General features: G+C 48.8%; 1 protein-coding gene across 2 annotated transcripts; it reads right to left on the bottom strand.

Moving 5' to 3' along the window:
* Positions 1 to 520: 520 nt before the first annotated feature.
* Positions 521 to 17,154, bottom strand: LOC111142513 (tubulin beta 6 class V). 2 transcript variants are annotated; one of them, XM_022495747.1, is made up of 4 exons: positions 16,996 to 17,154; positions 16,501 to 16,609; positions 14,729 to 14,839; positions 521 to 2,006 (listed from the first exon to the last, which is right to left on the bottom strand). In XM_022495747.1, the coding sequence occupies exons 1-4, from the start codon at positions 17,050 to 17,052 to the stop codon at positions 943 to 945; spliced, it is 1,341 nt and encodes a 446-aa protein (XP_022351455.1). In that variant the 5' UTR covers positions 17,053 to 17,154; the 3' UTR covers positions 521 to 942. The 2 variants fall into 2 exon arrangements, with proteins under 2 accessions (XP_022351455.1, XP_022351456.1); XM_022495748.1 differs by lacking the exon at positions 16,501 to 16,609 and having other exon boundaries at positions 14,729 to 14,834; positions 16,996 to 17,094.
* Positions 17,155 to 20,327: the final 3,173 nt, after the last annotated feature.

Below are 20,327 nucleotides of genomic sequence, written 5' to 3' on the forward strand. Positions count from 1 at the left end.
CAAAACTGTAAAGTGGTGATTTGTTATATAGAAAATAGCCCTCAGCCTCCACACTGACCTGAGCACTTCTGAAGGAAGCACACAGCTCTCCGAGCTGGCCCTGCCAGGTGCCCCCTCACCCACCAAGAGCTTATGTGTCCCCCTGGCTCTGGCTGGAAGCCTGGAGGCCATTTTCTGTAGTTCCTCTGACAAATCTTAGCCCAACTGTTGGGGAAGGCTGGGACTAACTAGCCCAGGAGGTCGTGACCTGGGAAGATGAAAGATTCTGTGGGAGGGCTAAGTGTTAGTTGCAAAAGGGGACTACGGGCTTTTATTTACATGTGTGCTACTCAGATGCTCAGGAAAATTCTGGCTGCCACCTGTAAGGTCTGCAGTTCAAGGAAAACCTTTCCTCTGAGTTCATTCACTGAGTGGCAGGAGCAGTTCCCCCCAGAAAGAGACAAGGTACCCAAGTAACCATTATTTAACAACACAAAACGAATCTTTCAGGCAAACAGGCTGGAAGAGGCAAAGGAACGGTTTTAGTGTTTTATTATGAATAGGCTGTTGTAAAGTTCCATATTGCATTTTCAGTATAAGGCAACACTGCACAGCTTCAGGTTTCATCACAATGGATGAAAAACACTGTTTCTAACTTCCTTGCTAATTCTCAGCATGGTTGAACACTTGACAGAAGGTGAGGTCAATTCATTGCGCCCTCTGCTGATGGCCTCTTTATCTTTTCAAGTCCTCCAGTAGAAAATTGGGTAGGACTGCCAATTCTCTGCTATTCCGATGTACTTTCTTGGTTCCAGATGTCTGACGGTGCAATTTTGTTGCATTGGTGAGGGGCCTATGCCCACATATTTAGAGCAGAGCACCACGGGTGGCCATCAGGGTCACGATGCTCCGGAGTTAAAGAAACATCATCTGATTTGTGGTACGTGAGACTGGGATGCACCTCTATTCGTTGATCTCCTCTTCATCGTCCTCAAAAGCTTCCTCGCCATCGTTGGCCGTGGCTTCTTGATACTGCTGGTACTCGGACACCAGGTCATTCATGTTGCTCTCTGCTTCTGTGAACTCCATCTCGTCCATGCCCTCACCCGTGAACCAGTGCAGGAAGGCCTTGCGCCGGAACATGGCGGAAAACTGCTCCGAGATGCGCTTGAACAGCTCCTGGATGGCGGTGCTGTTGCCGATGAAGGTGGAGGCCATCTTGAGGCCGCGCGGCGGGATGTCGCACACGGCCACCTTGACGTTGTTGGGGATCCACTCGACGAAGTAGCTGCTGTTCTTGTTCTGGATGGCCAGCATCTGCTCGTCCACCTCCTTCATGGACATGGGGCCCCGGAAGACGGTGGCCACGGTCAGGTAGCGGCCGTGGCGCGGGTCGCAGGCGGCCATCATGTTCTTGGCGTCGAACATCTGCTGGGTGAGCTCGGGCACCGTGAGCGCGCGGTACTGCTGGCTGCCGCGGGCGGTGAGCGGTGCAAAGCCGGGCATGAAGAAGTGCAGGCGCGGGAAGGGCACCATGTTCACGGCCAGCTTGCGCAGGTCGGCGTTGAGCTGGCCCGGGAAGCGCAGAGAGGTGGTGACGCCGCTCATGGTGGCCGACACCAGGTGGTTGAGGTCTCCGTACGTGGGGGTGGTCAGTTTCAGGGTGCGGAAGCAGATGTCGTACAGGGCCTCGTTGTCGATGCAGTACGTCTCGTCGGTGTTCTCCACCAGCTGGTGCACCGACAACGTGGCATTGTAGGGCTCCACCACCGTGTCTGACACCTTGGGTGAGGGCATGACGCTGAAGGTGTTCATAATGCGGTCGGGGTACTCCTCGCGGATCTTGCTGATGAGCAGCGTGCCCATCCCGGACCCCGTGCCCCCACCCAGCGAGTGCGTGAGCTGGAAGCCTTGCAGGCAGTCGCAGTGCTCACACTCCTTCCTCACCACGTCGAGCACGGAATCCACCAGCTCGGCCCCTTCCGTGTAGTGGCCCTTGGCCCAGTTGTTGCCAGCGCCTGTTTGTCCTGGGACAAAGCACAAGAGAGGGGCACACGATTTCAGTAGGTCTGCACAGGGGTGGGGGCGAGAGCGAGAGGGGAAGCTCACTCCTATTCATGCTTATAAGAGGGTGATGAAAACAAACACATCTTTCAGCCCCAAACAACGGGATGGGAAGCAGCATTGGAAACAGCCTGAGTTGGCTCATTCTTCTCTTCTGTTTCTGGGAGAAATCAAAAGGCTTTGCCACCAGGACTTACCGAATGTTGCCTCCTTTTTTTTTTTTTTTTTTTTAAAGATTTTATTTATTTGACAGACAGAGATCACAAGTAGGCAGAGAAGCAGGCAGAGAGAGAGGAGGAAGCAGGTTCCCTGCTGAGCAGAGAGCCCAATGCGGGACTCGATCCCAGGATCCTGGGATCATGACCTGAGACAAAGGCAGAGGCTTTGAGCCACCCAGGTGCCCCCGAATGTTGCCTCTTATATGGAGAGGAACTTGTTTTAATCCAATAGACTTGGAAAGAGTTGGGGAAATGGAAATATTAATTCCAATACAATTTTGCCAATGTAATTTTTTAAAGATTTTATTTATTTATTTGACAGAGAGAGAGAGCACAGGCAGGGGGACCGGCAGGCAGAGGGAGAGGGAGATACGAAGCTCCATCCCATGACCCTGAGATTATGACCTGAGCCAAAGGCAGATGCTTAACAAACTGAGCCACCGAGACACCCCCACCAATATGATTTTTCACTTAAATGTTTTAAATAATTTTTACTGGAAAGAATTTTTAGGTTGAAGCTTAGCTTATCCCTGTTATAAAAAATGTAAGCCATATACTCTAATTGGCAAAGATAGTCCTAATCATCAGAGCAATCCTCCAAACTGGACTTTCTTTAAAAAAAAAAAAAAAAAAAAAAAAGATTGCATTTATTTATTTGACAGAGAGCGAGCACACAAGCAGGGGGAGCAGCAGATGGAGAGGGAGAAGCAGACTCCCCGCTGAGCAGGGAGCCCAATGTTGGGCTCTATCCCAGGACCCTGGGATCAAGACCCAAGCAGAAGGCAGACTCTGCCAACAGAGCCACCCAGGTGCCCCTGGGCTTTCTGTCAGAAAAACATGACTTTTTCAATCCAAATGAATACGTTAATACACATTTCAAGGATTATTAGAAACACCACTTAGAACTACATTCTAGAGCACACTGTAGGGTAAATGATGAAAAGCAGTGAAGTCAATGCACAGTGCTGACCTCCTCAAGCTCATGATGAACATGGTCCCTTTCCCCCACCTCCATGCCTGGCTTTGCCCCTCTGACACTGACATACAGTGTATCTATTTAGTAATGAACTATCAAACAAGGTGCTGCTGTTGCTCCTCATTTTAACTGGTAACAAGGCAATGTAATATACAGCCAAAATCACGAATTACTTAAGAAGCAAGGAAGATTATGAAAAGGCATTGTGTTTATTTAGTAAATTGGTGTATATCAAATCTAGTTCTTTAAAAAAAAAAGTATAAGCAATTAAAAAATAAATCCATTAGCATCTCTCTCAAACTTTCCCTGCTTATTGGATGAAAAGGATCAGGATGCACCACAGGAGCTAGAGAGTGACCTGATTGCATCAAGTGGACATAGAAAACAAGAGATCCCAGGGCTGTTTGTCCTTCCGATCTGAGTTAAGACAGGGCTGGAATCCTACTGGAGAGACTCCTCTCCACTTATTCCAAAGACGTTCACTCGATTTTTGTCTACACCCAGCTGGTGGCAAATCCACAACCACCATCCAGTGACCAGCTTCTCCGCTCTGGGCTGGCAGGTCCATACCTGACATGGGACACACCAGTGGGAAGCCGAGCCCGAGAGCTGTGACACCACTCGGGTTGCCTCCCAGAAGCGGCTCAGCACTACATCAGGTAAGACGAGCAAATGGGAGGCATTTGTGCACTTCGGGCTGGGGCCCTCTTACTGAGCTCTGCTGCTGGTCCCCTTCTGGATTCTGCCATGGACTATGGGTGTGGCCTTACACAAGGGCCTATTTTTGGAGGAACGGGTCTTATCTCAAATATCCTTGAGTCTTCTACAGCATTTATCAGTGCTAAGCACTGTGGGTGTTAAGTGGAAATCTGTAAAATAAGAAAAACCACCAAAATCCTGTGGTTCTTCAGTAAGTTTAAAATGTTGACTACTAGTACTTGTATCACATACAAAGGGATACGCTCCTTAAAGATCTATAGAAGTCCTTACAAATGAATAAGGAAAATAGTAACTTTTGGAAAAATGGGCAAAGGATATCAACAGTTTACAGGGAAGGAAATGCAAACAACTTAAATATTTGATGCATTCCTTATAAGAGAAACGTACATTAAAACAAAGAGATTCAACTTCTTCCCTATGAAACCGACAGATCAAAAAGCTGGCAAACCCTGTTGGCCAGAGCTGGGGAAAGGCCCCTCCATACACTGGGACTGTGGGGAAGGCATAACACAAGGACCAGCCTCTCTGGAGAACAGTCTAGCATATCTTTGAAAATTAGTCCCCTTGGGCTCAGCAATTTCACTTCTAGAAATTTGCCTAGACAGGTGTATGCGCACAGGTGGAAAATGGCATGCAGAGAAATACGTGCTGAGGAGCAGTTTGTAATCATAATAAAGAAAAAAGGTAACAGGGCACCTGGGTGGCTCAATGGGTTGAGCCTCTGCCTTCGGCTCAGGTCATGATCTCAGGGTCCTGGGATCGAGCCCCACATCGAGCTCTCTGCTCCTCAGGAAGCCTGCTTCCTCCTCTCTCTCTCTACCTGCTTCTCTGCCTACTTGTGATCTCTCTCTGTCGAATAAATAAAATCTTTAAAAAAAAAAAAAAGAAAAAAGAAAAAGGAAACCTAAATCTCTTTTAACAGAGGACTGGTTGAATCCGTGATGGTTTCTATGCAAAGGAACACAGCAGCCATCAGCCCTAGCACTGAGATGGTAAGGTTTTCAAAGTATATTGCTAAGGGGGGAGAAAAACCTCAAAGTTCTAAATGGTGTATGCAGTTGGCTGGCATTATATGCATGTTCCAGAATGACCACAGGAATCCTAGAGGGCTGCCTCTGGGAAGGAGCCTGGGTGGGCACCAACTTGGGGTTGGAATGAGACCACCTTTTCACTATACACTGTAACACTCCATTGTTCCCTCTGAGTCCCGGGCCAAGTGAATGTCTTGCCTAGCTAGCAAACTGAACAATTTAACCCTTATTAAAACACTGAAAATGTATTTAAGAAATGAACTGGAGAAACACACAGTGAACTTATGAATAACCATGGTTGTCTCCAAAAGATGGGATAAGAGGATAGTTAAGTTTCAACATGACATATTGCTTATAAAATGTTAACTCAACAAACATTTCTCTGATGATAATCAAGAGAAAATTAAAATATGAAAACATGCCTTTAAGGGAAGTTTTTATTTTTTTATTTTTTAAGATTTTATTTATTTATTTGACAGAGATCATAAGTAGGCAGAGAGGCAGGCAGAGAGAGAGAGAATGGAAGCAGGCTCCTGAGCAGAGAGCCCAACACGGGGCTCGATCCCAGGATCCTGAGATCATGACCCGAGCTGAAGGCAGAGGCTTAACCCACTGAGCCACCCAGGCACCCTAAGGGAAGTTTTTAAAATGTCAGTAAGTAGGGGCATTTCTCCATGAGGATAGCTGCTCGGCAGAAAGGCACTGTAACGGTCGCAGGAGACATCCCAGTTACTTTGACGAACTTTTCAAAAAGCCACAAAAGGGTATGTGTGGCATGATCCCTTTTTCTGAAAGCCAAGTCAAGTGCCTGCCTGTGTGTGTGCGCACAAATGCACGTGTACGTGGAAAGAGGCGGGCACCGTGTACAGCACTAGTTATGCCCAGGGAATAAGATCTCAGGGTCATCTGTGCAAGGGGTGAGGCGGTTCCATTTTTATACTCCATCCTCGCGTGTTTGAAAAACACACGTGCCATTTTAACTTTACGATCCAAACAATAAACACATTTTAATATTCAATAGCAACATGTCCAGGAGAGCAGAAGTGCCCATCAGAATGAGACACAGCGGGCCCCCTGCTCAGCTGTCTTAGCCCCTCCTCCCAAGGGAGCTCAGCCTCTCACTCCTGTTGTCTTTGTCCCATCAGCTCAAAGATCCCAAGATGATGGGCATGGCGGCACCATGGCTCCAGGAGGGGCCAGGCTGGGCAGGAGCAAGACCCTCCAGTTTTGCAGCACCCCATCCCCCAGAGGGCATCGGCCCCTTAGCCCTCTGGGTGGCTGCTTCCTTGTCTAGGAGGTGACTGTATTCTCTCTTATAAAGATTCAATTTTTCCCCAGCCCAATGGACTCGAATATGGCCATTGTCCTTCCTATGCCCCCCACTAACCTCTGTCTACCCCTCCCCACCCAACCCAGCGGAAGTGGCCCAGCCAAATGACCCAGAGGCATGGGGAGGAACAAAAGCAGGGCCAGCCTCGCATGCAGAGCTCAGTGTAGGACTAGCACACCTTCACAAAGGTAAGAATGCAAGTGCAATTGTCAAAAAGGGGCAAAGAGAGGAGAGGGGCGCCTGGGTGGCTCAGTCGGTTAAGCGGCTGCCTTTGGCTCAGGTCATGATCCCAGGGTCCTGGAATCAAGCCCCGCATTGGGCTCCCTGCTCCGCAGGAAGCCTGCTTCTCTCGCTCTTACTCCCCCGGCTTGTGTTCCCTCTCTTGCTGTGTCTCTGTCAAATAAATAATAAATTCTTTTAAAATAATAAATAAATAAATATTTATAAATAAAGTCTTTTAAATAAATAAAGTCTTTTTAAAAAATGTGAAGACTAGAGTAGAAACCAGCTACTGACAAGAAGGTAGCTTCGAAAGACGCGCAGCCACAGCAAGACAAGCTCAACTTGACTCTCCCCCGGCTCACACCGATCACTTGGCTGCCTATTTCAGCACGATTAACCATGAGGTTTTCTCTGCCTTTGACAAAAGGAAGAAGCTAGTGACTTCCGAAAATATTTTGCCACTGTCTCATAGCAACAGATGTTTCCAGTTAAATATTTGGGGGTCATGAGTTGAACACGTTCTGTAATGAGCTGTTGTGACATTAATCAGCGGCTCAGGCCCAGAGAACACAAGGCTGCATCTCCAAGCTTTGGCAGGCGGGTTGCAATAGGTCCCCAGGGTTTTCTCAGAATCCGGCCTCGGGTCTACCTCTTGCTCACATTGGATAAGGGATTAAGTGCTCCCTGACCCCTCTAGCCCCAAGTCTGGAAGGGAAAGTTACATGTGCAGAAAGAGGCTTTCTGGAGCTCCATTTTCTCCCACAAAACTCTCTCCCACTGTCTCTGGGCATAACTGCTATAAACCAGCAATTCAACCAGCAATTCGTTAAGAAAAAGGTTTTGGGTTTTTTTTTTAAGTATATTCATGTTCAAAACTTAAATGCAGATAACTTTCACTTTCGTTACTTCAAATCAGTGTTGTGTTTTTTTTTTTTAAAACCACGTCAAACCATACTTAGAGATGGAATGACACTGGTTTACTGTAATTGACCAACTCTGAAACAGGGAGCTCGGAAGCTCCTGGGGGATGAACCACCTCCCAGGCAATTCTGCCTCTTTTTTTTTTTTCTTTGCTTTTTAGAGAATGACTTATAAACAACTTTCCTCAAACAGTATACTGTGTTTATGCACTCTGGACACCTCCCCATTCCCTGTAACAAGCATGCTATTTTAACAAAATAAGTACATTCATTTAAACAATTCAGGGTTCTTAATTAAAAATAGTTTTGGCTTAAAAAAAATTTTTTTTTCAATAGTTTCCATTCCAATGTGGGGCTTGAAACCCACAACCCTGAGATCAAGAGTTGCATGCTCTACCAACTGTGCCAGCCAGGTACCCCAGTGTTGGCTTTAAAAATTACTATTAAGGGGTGCCTGGGTGGCTCAGTCTTTAGGCATCTGCCTTTGGCTCAGGTCATGATCCCAGGGTCCTAGGATTGAGCCCCATATTGGGCTCCCGGCCCAGCGGGGAGCCTGCTTCTCCCTCTCCCACTCCCCCGGCTTGTTTCCTCTCTCGCCGTCTCTCTCGGTCGTAAATAAAAAAAGATCTTTTAAAAAACAAGAAATAAAAACTACTATCAAAGCTATCTCACATCAGCACAATCTGCCAAAATTTAAAAATATTCCGAATCAAAAGTCGGGACGCATGTTCTAACAAAGAAGCAGATACAAGAAGCAATCCTAGAGACAGTTTAAAAGCCAGATGTTGTTTCTAACATTCTTGAAGGTTTACAAAAGCAGTGGATTCAATCATTAAATGGTCACTATGGGTCTGTGTCAGTTTCTTCTTAATCTTTTTTGTCCCACTTATTGACAGCTAGAAAGATGAGTCCAGACCTTTCTTAGTCTCTCTCATTTTCAGTTCAAATAAATTAAACCAAAGGAAACTTCCACCGTCACTTAAGTGGCTGCCATGAGAAATTAGCCTAGCACAACTTCAGTGGTTTGATCCAAATTCATCAGCCTCTTTTTATTTATGTATATTTCTTGTGTCATGAAGACTCTTTAAAAAGTTCCACATGGGGCGCCTGGGTGGCTCAGTGGGTTAAGCATCTGGCTTCGGCTCAGGTCATGACTCTGGGTTCCTGGGATCAAGTCCCATATCAGGTTCCTTGCTCAGTGGGGAGCCTGCCTCTCCCAGTCCCTCTGCTGCTCCCCGTGCTTGCACTCCTTCTCACTCTCTCTCAAATGAATAAGTAAAATATTTTCCAAAAAAAAAAAGCTGCACAGGTCCTCAGCTGCACAGGAGTGATGGCGGCTAAGGGAGGCCTGACCCTGAGCAGACGTCAGGGCTGGGTGAGAGACAAGTGAGGCAGAAAAGGCGCATGGCTTCCAAGGTCCTATCAGAAACCTTCTCTGGCAAGTGCATGGACGAGGCCTCGTCCATGCCGACATGTCTCCGGATGGACCGAACCGCAGGTAAAAAGCTATGAAACAGACTTAATATCTATACGCCTGCCATCCATTGTAAGAAATAAAACCCAACAGGGTTCCCATGAAGCTTCAGTGTAACAAGTAGGAGTCTTAACCTCTTAAATTTATACAATGTACAATTACGTAATGTTTTTCCATTCTCTCTCAAGAACCAATAAGGGCGCGCATGCGTGCATGTGTGTGTGTGTGTGTGTGTGTGTGTTTCAGCTAACCGCCCCTCCCCATGGGAACAGGGTTCACTGAGTTGTATTTTAATGATTGGGTCTTCAGGTTTCTCGATGAGTGAGTCCTATTTATGGGAGTGCAAGTTTCTCTTTTCTTATACTGACAATTTATACAGACTTGCCAAGTTCAGAGTTCTTCCATTTCCTCTAAAGTATTTTTTTTTAAGATTTTATTTATTTGACAGACAGAGATCACAAGCAGGCAGAGAGGCAGGCAGAGAGAGAGAGGAGGAAGCAGGCTCCCCACTGAGCAGAGAGCCTGATGCAGGGCTTGATCCCAGGACCCTGAGATCATGACCTGAGCCGAAGGCAGAGGCTTAACCCACGGAGCCACCCAGGCTCCCCTCCTCTAAAGTATTTCTTAAAAGCATTGTCAATTATAGTGCTCAAAGTCCCTCAGTTGATAAGTTTCTTTAAAAGTTTAATTTCAGGCAAAAACTGCGCTCTCAACGCTGCCGGTGGCATGAATTCAACAGAAAGATTACAGCAAAATGTATAATGGACCTAAATATGTTAACAGGCTCTGGCCCAGTCATTTTACTTTTGAGGATCTATTCTGTGATCAGAATTAGAAACCCAGACCAATTTATGTGAACCAAGATGGGAGCGTCTAGATTCTATGTTAGTACATTCTTTCTTTTTAATTAAGTAAGTTCTACACCTGAAGATCAAAAGTCGCACGCCCTGCCGAATGAGCCAGCCAGGCGTCCCTATATATTACATTCTTTCTTAGAGCAAAATCTGCTAAGAAATGACTCCCTGATTATTGGCCATTGTGAAGATTATAAATTTTAAAACTATAATTAACATGGAATATGGCTTAAGTATAATACTCAGTGGGGAAAAAAAGATCTAAGTGATAGTGTTTACAAATAAGGAAAATCAGCAAACAGAAAAGTTAGAAAAATACCTCAATGCCAATGATTATTAGGTGATGATGATCACACAGAATAATGCTTTTACCCCAGTTCTTAATTTTTAATGAGATTTGTTTAAAAAAGCAGTGTAAAAATCAAATAAATTAACACAAATAATGTAAAATGAAGGGGGCTCTCCCTTTTTAAGAGTGGTATAGTCCCTTTCATGACAACCGCCATGTCCTGGGCTTCCTATGCTGAATGTAATTGCCAGAAACCCAGAGCATAAATTAATTCTCACCTGCAACTGAATTAACTCTCAGTTCACTCTCTTTTAAACGGCCACGTTTGATGGCTGTCTTTACTGTACATTGTCTTATATCCTTCCTAGAAGCAGGAAAGCCATGTGTTTCACATAAATAGATCTCCACCATGTGTTCATATACTCAAACTCCCAGGGCTCCTGGGTGGCTCAGTCGGTTAAGCGTCTGCCTTCGGCTCAGGTCATGATCTCGGGGTCCTGGGATCGAGCCCCATGTCGGGCTCCTCGCTTGGTGGGGAGTCTGCTTTTCCCTCTGCCACTGTCCCTCCTCACCCCCTGCTCATGCTCGCTCTCACGCTTTCAAATAAATAAATAAATAAAAATCTTTAAAAAACAAACAACTCACAAGCTCATGTATTCGATTCTAACATGTATATGCCCCAGGAAGGCCTCCTTACAGGGTCAGCAACAGGACCTGGCCTGCTGGGAGAGGACTAACTGGACAGAGAAGGGAGGGGCCCACTTCCCACTGAACATGCCTTCAGCACTTCTGCGTTTCCTACCATGCGCTGTCCATCAAAAATCAAGTACAGTTGACCCTTGAACTATGGTGGGTGGGCTTAAACTACATGGGTCCACTTATGCACAGAATTTTGATAAATTAAGTACAGTACTGTAAGTGTATTTTCTCTTCCTTATGATCTTAGTACCATTTTCTTTTCTCTAGCTGACTTGATTATAAGAATACAGTACAGAATACACAGACTATACAAAATAGGTGTTAAACGATTTTTATGTTATTGGTAAGAATTCCAATCAACAGTAAGCTATTAGTAGTTAAGTTTTCGGGGAGTCAAAAACTGTAGTAAACTTTGGACTGTGCAGGGGTCAGCACGCCTAAACCTGTGCGTTGTTCAAGGGTCAACTGTATACTTTTCTTAATGACGAAATCTATTAATTTTGTTTGGTAAAATTTACTAAGTCTGAGGCAGATTCCGCCAACTGTAATCCAGGTTCACGAAACTTTAGTTATCCTCTCAGACTCTCACCAAAAGTCAATTAAACCTCCAAGGGAAGGCACCTGGGTGGCTCAGATGGTTAAGTGTCTGCCTTTGGCTCAGGTCATGATCTCGGGGTCCTGGGATTGAGCCCTGCATTGGGCTGTCTGCTCAGCAGGGAGCCTGCTACTCCCTCTGCTGCTCCCCCTTTTTGTGCTCTTTTGCTCTCTCTCAAATAAATAATTAAAATCTTAAAAGACAAACAAAAAAAAAAAACCTTCAAGGGAAGAAACTGAGCCGAATTCTACGTGCAGGTGTATTTCTAAGCGTGTGGGGGAGACAGGCAGTTGCTTCCTTCAGATTCTTACAGAGGCCTGGATGCTTGGGGCCCCTCATTCCTCAGACCGTCAAGCCAAAGGAGCCCCAAGAACATAAACTGATAACACCAGAGGTGGTAGAGCTGAAATTAGCTGCCAAGTCTCCCTTCTCCCCATTCAGTTCTCTCTTTTTGGTGCCCTGAACTCAGTAACCTAGCCAAGCGGTTCATCCAGGAAGATTCTACAGCTGCTAAGAAGCTATACCCCTTAGTAAGAGAAAGATGGCGTTGATCTGTGTCAAGACCAGTGCCCAGGGGAGGTCGTCCTTTTTTCCTTTTGGGCATACAGACTCTGAATGTTCTCCCAGTCAAGGCTGCATCACAGGTGCTGAGGGAGCAGTCCACGGAACCGACCGAGACGGACGCCAGCCAGTGCTAAGAGTGAGAGGGCGGGGGACGGCAAAGGGGTCCAGCTCTTCTAGAAACCAGTACACAATGTCCATTCTGCATGTGCAAGCATTTCTTCCGGACAGATTCCTTGAACTGAAACTGTTGAATCGAGATTCCTGAGTTGCTGAATCCATTAAGCTCCTCTCTGACAAGGTTCACAACTCAGTCTCCCCAGACAACCTAGCTAGCTGTTGGTTTTTAAAGTACTACCCAGTCTGTTGGGAGAAAAATGTCTTGTTTGACAAATGTCTTGTCTCCTCCTCATTCCCAATTACTGGTAAATTTTGTCCCTAGGTATTTATAACTTTCACTGCTACTGTGAATAAGATATTTTCCCATTATATTTTATAATTGATTATTGCCTTGAAGGAGATCAATTTGTCCCAGTTTGCCTGGGAGTTGACCAGTTTCAGCACTGAGCAGGCAGTGTCCTGAGAAGCCCCCCAGTCCCAAGCAAATCAGGACAGTTGGTCACCCGATAGCAATAATGTCTATCTTGTGTCTAGCTGCCTTATCGAGGTCTTTTAAGTGCCAGTCACTGTTCATTGGACAGCCTATCTGGAAAATCCCAAAGAATCAGTCTACCTTCAAATAACAATTTTGTCTTTTCCTTTAAATGATCCTTATCTCCTTTCCTTCTCTGGTCTTCGTGTACCAGCTAGAACCTTCAAAACATGGACTAATAGTAGAGGCAATGATATCTCTTTCTCATATGTGACTTTGCGTGGAATTCTTCTAATGTTTCCCTAGGGAGTGTGACGTTGCTATGGGTTTGGTAGATAATTGTTAAACAGAGAAAGTATCTGTCTAATTCCAGCTTACACATAAGGGTTTTTGTCCTGAACAAGTCAGGAATACATACTGAATTTTATCAAATATTTTGGGTTACCTATTAAGATGCTGTCTCTCTTAATCTATTAGCAGACTTCTCCAAGTTGAATCATCCTTGCCTTCCTAGGATGTTGCTAATATTTATCAAGCACTTATTTTTTTTTTAAAGATTTTATTTATTTGACAGACAGAGATCACAAGTAGGCAGAGAGGCAGGCAGAGAGAGAGGAAAGGAAGCAGGCTCCCTGCTGAGCAGAGAGCCCGATGCGGGTCTCCATCCCAGGACCCTGGGATCATGATCTGAGCCGAAGGCAGAGGCTTAACCCACTGAGCCACCCAGGTGCCTCTATCGAGCACTTACTGTGTACGAGATAATCTAGATATATAGGATTTAAATAGGATTACCTGTTACCCTCAATGAAATCGTCTCTATCTGGTGCCTTTTGAGGAAGGGGTTGGAAAGCAGATCTTTGATAGATTTAATTTCTATATCATGGTAACTTGAAGCCCTGAATCAGCCTTAAGAGTCTCTCATTTCAGGGCGCCTGGGTGACTCAGTCGTTAAGCACCTGCTTTCAGCTCAGGTCATGATCCCAGGGTCCTGGGATGGAGCCCTGCATCGGGCTCTCTGCTCAGCGGGGAGTCTCCTCCCTCTCCCACTCCCCCTGCTTGTATTCCCTCTCTTGTTGTCTCTCTGTGTGTCAAATAAATAAATAAAATATTAAAAAAAAAAAAAAAGATTCTCTCATTTCCATGTAAGACACTTTGCCTTTTACAGACACTGAAACTGTGCTTGGTTGATTGAGGTACTTCTGTTAATTAAGTAGTATTTTTCTCTCTGGGCACATTTCTTACTCAATTACACTAGTAATTTTTGAGAAAGAACATCAGTGAATCTAATTGACACGGTATATAACATTGAAATAGGCCACTGCCTGACTCTGCTACAGAGTCATCAGTTTGTGTACCAATAAAATCTTTCAGGATTCTGTCTCTACTTGCAGATTTTGAATATTCGTCTTTCAGTATCTGTCAAGTAATCTTGATTCTAAAAACCATGTCTATAGGGTGATGGAGGCCAGAAGCACCAACAGTGTCACTTCATTTAACATTAATTTTCTTTGGGGGACACCTGGGTGGCTTAGTCATTAAGCGTCTGCCTTTGGCTCAGGTCATGATCTCAGGGTCCTGGGATCGAGCCCCGCATTGGGCTCCCTGATCGGTGGGAAGCCTGTTTCTCCCTCTCCCACTTCCCCCGGTGGTGTTCCCTTTCCTCTCTCGCTGGGTTTCTCTGTCAAATAAATAAAATCTTAAATTTTTTTTTTCCTTTTGGAGTTTGCAGAGGGACAGGTGTTTTATCATGTCTTAGGTAGAAGAAAGGAGGGAAGGATTTACCCAGTTTTAACAAAACAAAATTCACACGGTGCCGACCTTTGGGAAGAAAGGAGAGTAACTGCCTTGAGGTAATGAAAAAGAAACATAGGTATAAACACATCACAATTGAAAGATGAGCAACACAAGAACCAACAAATGATTATCATCATATTATGATCATTTATAAGGGGAAGAAAGAAGTTAATGTCTAAAAAAACCTGTTAAACCAAGAACTATCAATACAAGAATTTCCTTTAGCGATACAGAGATTACTTTCCTACAGAAAAGTAGAGAATTAAAAGGCACAGCACGTTGGCATGACACTGGGGACTGCTGATTTCCATCCTAAGCTTTTCTTTGTCTTTTAATCTCGCACATATATCAGTCTGATGTATGGGGGGGGGGGGGGGGAGGCAGAAGGAAGCAGGAGAGAGGGAACCCACCGAAGATGAAGTTGTCGGGCCGGAAGAGGTGCCCGAAAGGCCCAGACCGCACACTGTCCATGGTGCCCGGCTCCAAGTCCACCAGGGCAGCCCTGGGGACGTATTTCTGAGCTGGAAGAGAACAAAGCCCACGCCCAAGGTCACTTTCTGGTATCCAGGGTCATGGGCTGCCCCACAGTGAGTCCCCCCAGCTGCCCAGATGGTAGGAAGCAGGGTCTCTTCAGTGACAGAACCTTAGTGCTGGGAGGGGACCCGGGGAACACCGTGCCAGCTGATGTTGTCCCGATGAGGAAACCAGCCCAAGCATGAATGGGCAGAGGAAGTACCAGGAATAAGCAGGATGAGAAATCAGGTCTCCTGACTTCCTGCCTTCTGTATTTTCCACTTCACCCTGACACCTCTTTCCTGTTGGGAAGCTTTACTTTTTGAGCTCCATGGAAATAAACTGTCTCTGTTGCAGCAAACCGCTGTGTGGCTCTGACATTCTTTCCACTTTTTGGCACCTCCCTCATGCACACACATGCATGAACCCAAGATGTAGTGTGAGCGCCTGGTTATGGGGCCGTTTCTGGGATGCACTCTCATTCATGAACGAGTGCCTATTGGGCAGGAACTTGGGATTGCACACAGGATTTGCCCTATAACTCCTGTCCCGCTACACATACACACTCAGACTGAAGAAAGCAAGTTAACAAGCAGGACCTAACTGGAATTTTCCTGAGGACTATTTTGAAATTTCATATTCTATGCCCTGCTGGTCCAGATCTTTCCTTCTAGCTGCTGGATGGATAAAACCCAGTGACTTACGTATCCTGCTCTTCACAGCTCCTGTGTGGACAAACAGCAAGTGACTCCAAAAACGGGAGTAATTCTTTCTGGGGACATATGTCATGTGTCTGTCATTTTCTGGGTGTCCTTTCAAAGTCTTAGTGTGGTGTTGTTTAGTGAAGGGCACTTATCACTTTTATAATAAAAACTGTAACAAATAACATATACATGTAGCCACAATATATACCTAGGTACCCAGAGCAGACGTGAGATTATTCCCAAACTCGGATATGCCACAGCTTGGAATTTTTACTGCACTCCACCAATGATCCAGAATTGAGAGCATAGAACGCTTTTTGGACGTTGGTAAAAGGTCAGATAAGTCATTTAACGGGGGTGCTTTTCAGATTTTTAGCCAAGAATCTCCATTAGGAGATATATTTTAAACCGAAAAACAAAACAAAACAGAAAGTCGTACGTGACCCAGTAAGTGATTTCACAACACTAACGGGTTGTCTGGTTCAAGAGTTCAGACTCCGTGATAGGTCAAATTCGGTTGTTTGAAAGAAACTGACGGCGGATTTCCCGCCCCAGGGCTCGAGAGGAAGGAGTCGGGCATCCTGCTATATCCTGAGAAAACTTCCGAGGGCAAACTACCCTCGAGCGAGGGCGTTATCCTGAGAGCTAACCTTGGATCGATTGGCGAAGACTCGGGAAGGCCGGGGTCCCAGAGGGGGAAGGCCGGGTCCGGGAAGGGAATGGCCCAGGTCCAAGCAGGGCATGGCCAGGGTCCAGGCGGGGATGGCCAGGGTCCAGGCGGGGATGGCCAGGGTCCAGGCGGGGATGGCCGAGGGCCCCGGGAGGAATGGCTAGGGTTCCTGAGGGGTGGCCAGAAACCGAGGTGGGGACCGCCAGGGTCTGGGCGGGGACCGCCGAGGGTTTGGGAGGGGGACGGCGGGGTCCGACGGGGAAGGGCGGAGTCCCGGCGGCGCCGCGCTACTCACAGGATGACTCATTGTAGTAGACGTTGATTCTCTCCAGTTGCAGCGCCGAGTCACCCACGTAGCCTCCGGCTGGGTCGATACCGTGTTCATCGCTGATCACTTCCCAAAACTTGAGAAGGGCAAGGCGGGGGAACAGACGGTGAGAACCCGGAGCCTAGGGCGCCCTCCCCCGCGGCTCACGCCACCGCTGGCCCGGCGGGGCGGGGTGCGCGGGGCCGGGCTGCCGAATTCCAGGCGCGCCTGAGCCGCCGGCCGCCGCTCCCAGCTGGGGTGTGGGTAGGATGAGGGGCGGCGGGGGTGTCCCTCGCTGTGACGCCCCCTCCTCGGTCGCGCCACTCCTCCAAGCACTTCCCGGGTGCAGCGAAGGGCAGGACAGGGCTCCGAGGACCGAGGCGCATAGACGGTGCGCACCGGGGCGCCCGCACCGAGGGGTCAAGCCCCGACACCCTAGGCCTGATCGCTGCCCACCCTCAGGGAGCCCGGTGCCCGGCCCACCTTAGTGCCGATCTGGTTCCCGCACTGGCCCGCCTGGATGTGCACAATCTCCCTCATGGCGGGCGCCGGCTCTGCGCTCAGGGCACTGGCTCTTCGAACCGCTGCGGCGACTGCAGGCCCGCGGCGCGCTCCCCGGGACTCGACCCTCTGCCTGCTCTCCACCCCCGATCCTGGCCGCCCGACCAATGGCCGCGGGCCTCGCCCTCCCCGGCCGCGCCCCCTCCGCCCCCGCTCCCCTCAGCGCCTCCGGAGCCCCCACCCCCGGGCCTCGCCCTCCCGGGCCGCGCCTCCTCCGGTCCTGGCGGGCCTTGGGCCTCCCTTCTCTCCCGTCCTCCGCTCCTCCTCCCCGCCCCAGGCCTCGCGCCCCGGGCACCCCGCTGCCGGCGCCCCACCTCGGCTCGCCTCCCCCTGGGCCATCTTCCCGGGGCCGCTTCCACGCGGTTCTGTCCCAGGAGGGAGAACGGAAAGAGGAACTGAGGACCCTTTGCTGGGGAAGTCAGGCGGGGAAAAGAGCCTACTGAAGCGGGTTTAGGGTTAGACGTTGGGGACTTTCAAAGTGGGGAGGCGGACGGGAAGGACACGGTTCTGGCCTGTCGCCGTCCCCATTTTGCAGCTCACACCCCTGTTGCTGACCCTCCCGGGAGGGAGACCCTTCCCGCTGAGCCGTCGTGGGCAGGCGGGGGCCCACCCGGAGCCCGGCGGGGCCAGGCCGGGGCGCTTGGCAGCCATGGGTATTCACAGTCCCCCCGCGCCCCCCGACCCGGCTCCCCGCCCGCGCTGCGGGGCAAACCCTGCAGGGAGACGGGCTTTGGGACACGAAAGTGGAGTGTTCGGCGTGACTCTGACACTCGTCCTCCTCACTGAACCTAGGGCATTGGCTCTTAAGGCCTTGCTTTCCTGCCTGTGCGTCTCGGAATACAAGTACCATTCGGTTCCGAATGACCCGGAATCTTTTGTAGTGGGATTTAGTTAAAGTGAATCCCTGGCTGGATCCGACAGCGAACACACACGCGCGCGCGCACACACGCACGCACACCCCTTCACAGTTGTCTACGCAGCCTCTCCATCGGGAGTCAGGGATGAAAAAGCTCTTTGGCCCCAGGAGGGGCAGAGGGCTGCCTTCGACCTCTGCTGGCCCCTTCACCTTCCCTACTCCTGGGTGCGGGGGGTGAGGGGGGTGTCCCTTTTGCTCTTCCGAGCGAGGTGTACCTGTGTGCCCCTTCTTTAAATGCAGGACGAGTGAGGACGCTAGAGGGAAAGTTTAATCACAGGGGCCTCTCTCTCCTCCAGGGGCCACGGAAAAGCAGGCCAATTCAGCAGAACGAACTAAGCCCTCTCTGGGGACTTGGAGACAACTCTGCCTATGCAAATCATGGCTCCGTATTTCTTTTATAACGTGGTACAGCCCTGACCTCTCTCTGAACTCCAGTCCTCCCACTTCCCCATGTTTGCTGGACAGTCCCTCCTGGGCACCTGCTCCCTTCTCACCCTCCAGCAGGTAACACAGTCCTCATTTTAGGGGCTGGCATCTGGGCTCTCTGGGCTCTGGCCCCCTACCCGTCCCTCTTCCGTTGCCCTCATTCTGCCCCCACCCCCTTTGTTTGCCCCACCCAGCCTGGGCCCCTCTGCTGTCAGCCCTCTCCATAGGCATGCCCACCAGGGACACCCACACACCCAGAACTCTCTCCAGTTCACTCCTATGGACGCTTCTAGCTGGCAGGGCTCGCTCACTCCTGTACCCGTATGGCAGACACTTAAGGCATGCCAGGGGTAATCAAGGTTACTTCTGGGCATGAATTAGGCCCTTGGGGAGTGACAGTCCCTCTTCCAGGCCGTGTTGTGTGGTAGAAAGGAATGACCACTGGGTGGTCAGTCAGGGTGACTCGGAATTCAATTCCAGTTCTGTTTCCAATTAGCTTTGTGTTCACTCCAGTTCTCGGGGCTTCAGTTTATTCATGTGTAAAGCGAAAGGATTATCCTAGGGGCTCTGGTTCTGTGGCACCTTCGTTTGGAATGTACATCCACCAAAGACTTCTGCATGAGTTTCCCTGGGTGAGCACTTTAGGTGGGGAGACTCTGGAAAGGCCGGACTGCGCCCCCTCCCTGGCCAAATGGAAATGCTACACAAAGAGGAAGGGACAACGCTCCGTCACCTGCACCAGCAGTTTCTTTTTAGATACAAGGAAACCTTGGGGAAGTCCTCACGAGTGTGTGGTTGGAAAGAGGCAGAGAACTTAAAAGGTTTTTTTCGTTTGGAGTTTTCCAAATGTTTCCGATGTTAAGGATTATTTTCTTTAACCTTTGCGCCCCTGGCCCTGGTCCCCTCCTGCACCTTCTCAATGCCCACATGCCACCATCAAACTTTCAGCCTGAGGTGACCTGGCTGTCCTCTTCCGAGTAGCTGGCACCCTTGCTTAGGCTCTTTGTGGCCACTGTTCCATTTAATTATTGACTCCAAGCACATGTTCCCCTTCCGTCTCCTGGGACTGAGTCCAGTGTCGGGAGGTGGGGGAGTGGAAGGCCTCGGGTTCCTGGGGGAGTCTTTGCTCAGCTCTGGTCCCACAGCCCCTGCGGAATCAAGCCACTAAGTAGCTTAAAGAAAAGTGTCTTCTTCCGCAGCTTTGGTGGTTTGTGGCAGTAACGGTGTTTTCAATGCTAGTCCTTGGGTGGGGATTTGCATCCAAGATATTTGAAGGAACCAAAAAGTAGGTGTCAGTGGCTTCAGGAACACGGCTGGTAACAGGATTCGATGGGGGAAAGTTGATTTGGTGGAGTTTCTGATGGACACTCCTTGTAGACCAGCCTACCGGCCTACACGTCTACCGACGTGTCAGGAGGGCGAGTAACTAAGGTGACTTGGGCTCACATCCACACGCTTTTCCACAGAATTTATAGAATCATCACAACATCCCTCCAAGGCAGATGTTAGTGCCGATGAGAAAACCGACGCTCAGAGTGGGCATCACCTTGCTGGCAGTGGGTGACAGGATCCCAGCCCCCATGGCTAAGGCCCTCACCATGATGGGGCTGGAGCAATAGGACACCTGTGCCTGACGTAGGAGTTATAAATTAAGCCTACAAAAGTTTTAAAGAGTTTAAAGTGTTCATTCTGTCCTGCCTTTTCCTGTCTGGCAAGCCAGGTTCCAACGTAGGATTCTCAGACGCCTCGGGGATGCGCATCAGGAGGGGCAGTGGAGTGGGGAGGGCCCCAGCCTCCAGCCCCAGCTCTCAGCTTGCCCCCCATCTCTCCCGCTCCAACTGCATCCCACGCTGGGACAGGCCTCCTGTGTTCCTGTGAGCACCCCAGCACCCCCTCCCGCCCCCACACAGCC

This window comes from Enhydra lutris, unplaced genomic scaffold, assembly GCF_002288905.1.
Source record: "Enhydra lutris kenyoni isolate GAN:26980312 unplaced genomic scaffold, ASM228890v2 scaffoldscaffold8, whole genome shotgun sequence".
Classification (NCBI taxonomy): domain Eukaryota; kingdom Metazoa; phylum Chordata; class Mammalia; order Carnivora; family Mustelidae; genus Enhydra; species Enhydra lutris.